Source organism: Olea europaea, unplaced genomic scaffold (genome assembly GCF_002742605.1).
Source record: "Olea europaea var. sylvestris unplaced genomic scaffold, O_europaea_v1 scaffold1334, whole genome shotgun sequence".
Classification (NCBI taxonomy): domain Eukaryota; kingdom Viridiplantae; phylum Streptophyta; class Magnoliopsida; order Lamiales; family Oleaceae; genus Olea; species Olea europaea.
This window is the reverse complement of record NW_019230825.1, coordinates 4,961-8,205: the sequence shown is the minus strand read 5'-3', so window position 1 is coordinate 8,205 and position 3,245 is coordinate 4,961. Positions and strand designations below refer to the sequence as shown.

Sequence of the window (3,245 nt, the reverse complement as noted above, 5' to 3'; positions counted from 1 at the left end):
CAATAACCCCCCCCCCCCCCCCCCCCGCCTCTGGGGTTTTCATTACAAATTTCAAATTATCCATGGGACAGAACGTGATCTTTACGTTGCTGGTAATGCTTTGCTTGCATATCAATGTTGTTGCATCTCTAAAAAGCTCCACAGATGAGTACGCTCTTTTAGCCTTCAAATCTCAAATAACTTTCGAACCAAATAATATCTTGGCTAAAAATTGGTCACAAGAAACCTCGTTTTGTAATTGGGTTGGCATTACTTGTGGGAATAGACATCAAAGAGTTAGGGAGTTGAATCTAGTAGATATGGGCGTAGGAGGTACTATTGCAAGAAATTGGTGAACTAACTTTTTTTTTTTTTGAGATCCTTGATTATTAGCAACAATAATTTCCTTGGATTTATCCCTGATGAAATTGGTAATTTAAGTCAGCTTCGAAAAATAGAGATGCAGGACAATGAGCTCAATGGTCCTATTCCAACAAGTCTTGGATTTCTTGAAAATCTACAGAAGCTAAATCTCTCCTATAATGGGCTCTATGGGGAAGTTCCTAATGGGATTTTCAACGTCTCTTTTTTTACGGCAATTGATTTAAAAGGCAATAATCTCTCAGGAAGTCTTCCTACAGATATCTGCAATAATCTTCCAAATATAGAGTTGCTAAAATTTTCTTATAATCAAATAAGTGGTAACATTCCTCCAAGCTTGGAAGCATGCAAGAAGCTTCAACGATTTTCTCAGGCATACAATGCTTTTTCTGGAAGCATTCCAATGGAAATCTTAAACTTGGATCAAAGCTTCGAACTCTCAACCTAGAAGCAAATTATTTGATAGGTATGTTTAAAGTGGTTTTAATATACATAAATCTCCCAAAACACTAGATAGCGTTTTCCAAAAAATTGTGAAATTGAGCAATATTGTTAATCTTTCACATCATAGATATTTCATACATTCATAGTGACCTTTATACTGTTATCTATTGAATATGTCCTTTTTTGTCTATTGAATACGTCCTTTTACCTATCTACACTAAAAATTATGTATGTACTTACCCCACGAAACCTCAATTGTGCATTTTGAATCCATGGGAACTTACTTTGGCCTATAAATTATTCATGCAAAAGTACGTAGAAACGTTGACCAATAAACCTATCTTTAATTCCTACATAGAGAATTAAAGTTGTCATCACATCTTTTTTTTTTTTTTTTTTTAAATGATACAATATTTAAATTAGCTTTGACAAATATGTTCAAGCATGTATAGATCTGTTAAACTAATTTTATATATTGAATTCAATGTTCTAAAAAGGATTAAGTGTGTCTAGACGTCAATCCCAAGCTACAAAATTTTACTAGCCTAAATGGACTAGGCATAAAAAATGTAAGTGTTGTTAGGCGGCAAGGTCCATTTTTGTGCTTAAATCTGCCTTTTAAAAAACTGATTAAAATCTATTTTAATTTGTTTATTTAGTGTCCTCACTAAGATTTATAACAAATTTAACATTTAAAATTGTCATATATGAAAAAGATTTTTATTGCTGATGGAAAATTGAAATGAACTTTAGGTTGCCATCGACGCATTTTACACTCTTCTAAAAATGTTATTCAGCGTGTATGATATTTTTCAACTAATTATTAGAAATACATTGTAATAACATCATATCCTATGTACCCAATCAGTTTGGGATGAAGAAGGATACCGCTAGAGGCTACCCTTATCAACGATTTGTCAACTAAGATTAACTATTCCATAAATTATTGATTTTCTAAAATTCACACACATTATAAGAATTAATGTGTGTTAGGAAAATGTTGTAATTGGCAATCTGTGACCAAAGGACCAATTTGTCAAGTTTGTAAGGTCAAGAACTAAATTGTAAAGGTCCAAAAAGTTCAGGGACTTGTGTTGCAATTTTGCAAAGTTTATAGCATAAGTCTAGGGCAAAGTTGGATGCTTTGAAGATGCAAACGGCGTGTTGATCTCGCTAGAGTTTCGTCATGACCTCGCTCGAGCTTAAATAACAGAACTGTTGTCGCTAGAGTTTCGCTGAGGGGTTGCTCGAGCGAAGGCGCGTTGCTCGAGTTTCGCCAGCACTTCGCTCGAGCGACTCGAGCAACAGTGCTATTTGGCTTTTGGTAATTTTTCTTCCTCGCGAATTTTAACGCTCCATACTACCAAAAACGACCTACTATATAAACAAAAATTCCGTTTTTCATTCATAACCTTTGGAAAACACACAAATAAAAATTTCTCTCTACAACCAAAGGATCTAGAGCCAAAAATTCTTTCTTTTCATCTTATGCTCTATTAGAGAAAAACATCAACCTTCACAAAACCAAAACACCATTCAAATCTCCATATCAACTTCCAAAAGATCATCTGTTTAAAGATCCGGGAAGGAAACTGCTTGAAGAATTGGAGTGCTTGGTGATTCACGGGAGATAGAAGAAATTCAAGGCTGGAATTTTGGCGCAGATCTGCAAAATTCAGGAGAGCTTTGGTTGATACAGTAAGGAGCTCAGAGTATTGTTAGATTCAATTATGTCTGGCGTACTGTAAGTCAATATCTTCTATAGTGGATCTCTACTGGCTTGTGCCCGGAGTTTTTACCCAGTTGGATTTTCTCCGTCAACATTTTGTTGCGTTTTTACTGCTTTCTGTTGTTTTGATTTCAACCGACAATTCAACTTAGGTAGCTAAATTATGTGAATGAATCTGGACAAAGCGTAATTTATGTGACATGTTGCATAAGTTAATTAAATTGTTAAATTCCGTATAAACAACTATTCACCCCCCTCTAGGTGTTGTTTGGGTCGAACTATAGCCTTTTCAAATGGTATCAGAGCAAAATCTTGAGTCCTGACCCATAGTTGTCTAGATGAGTCAATCACTTTCTATACCTCCATACTTTGACGGAAGTAATTATGCTTACTAGAAGGTTAGAATGCCTGTAATTGGAATAAGGATGAGATAGCTGACTGTAATTGGAATAGCAAGGGACTTCATGCCTTGTTTATGGCTGTGTCTCCCGAAGAGTTTAGGAGAGTGTCAATGTGCGAAACTGCTAAAGAAGTTTGGGACATTCTTGAAACTACACATGAGGGAACTAAAACGGTAAAGAACTCAAAATTACAAATGCTAGCTTCTAGGTTTGAAGTGAGAATGAAGGATGACGAAACCTTTGATGAATTTTATGCAAAACTGAATGATATTGTTAATTCTAGTTTCAACTTAAGCGAGAAATTCCCGAGT

At 35.2% G+C, this 3,245-nt stretch overlaps 1 protein-coding gene across 1 annotated transcript in view; it reads left to right on the top strand.

Moving 5' to 3' along the window:
* LOC111375085 (probable leucine-rich repeat receptor-like protein kinase At5g63930) overlaps positions 1-808 on the top strand; it is a 1,175-nt gene extending 367 nt beyond the window's left edge. The window contains exons 2-3 of the mRNA XM_022997874.1: positions 266-331; positions 373-808. Coding sequence (XP_022853642.1) covers positions 266-331; positions 373-808 — 502 coding nt within the window. The remainder of the gene's footprint in view (positions 1-265; positions 332-372) is intronic.
* Positions 809-3,245: the final 2,437 nt, after the last annotated feature.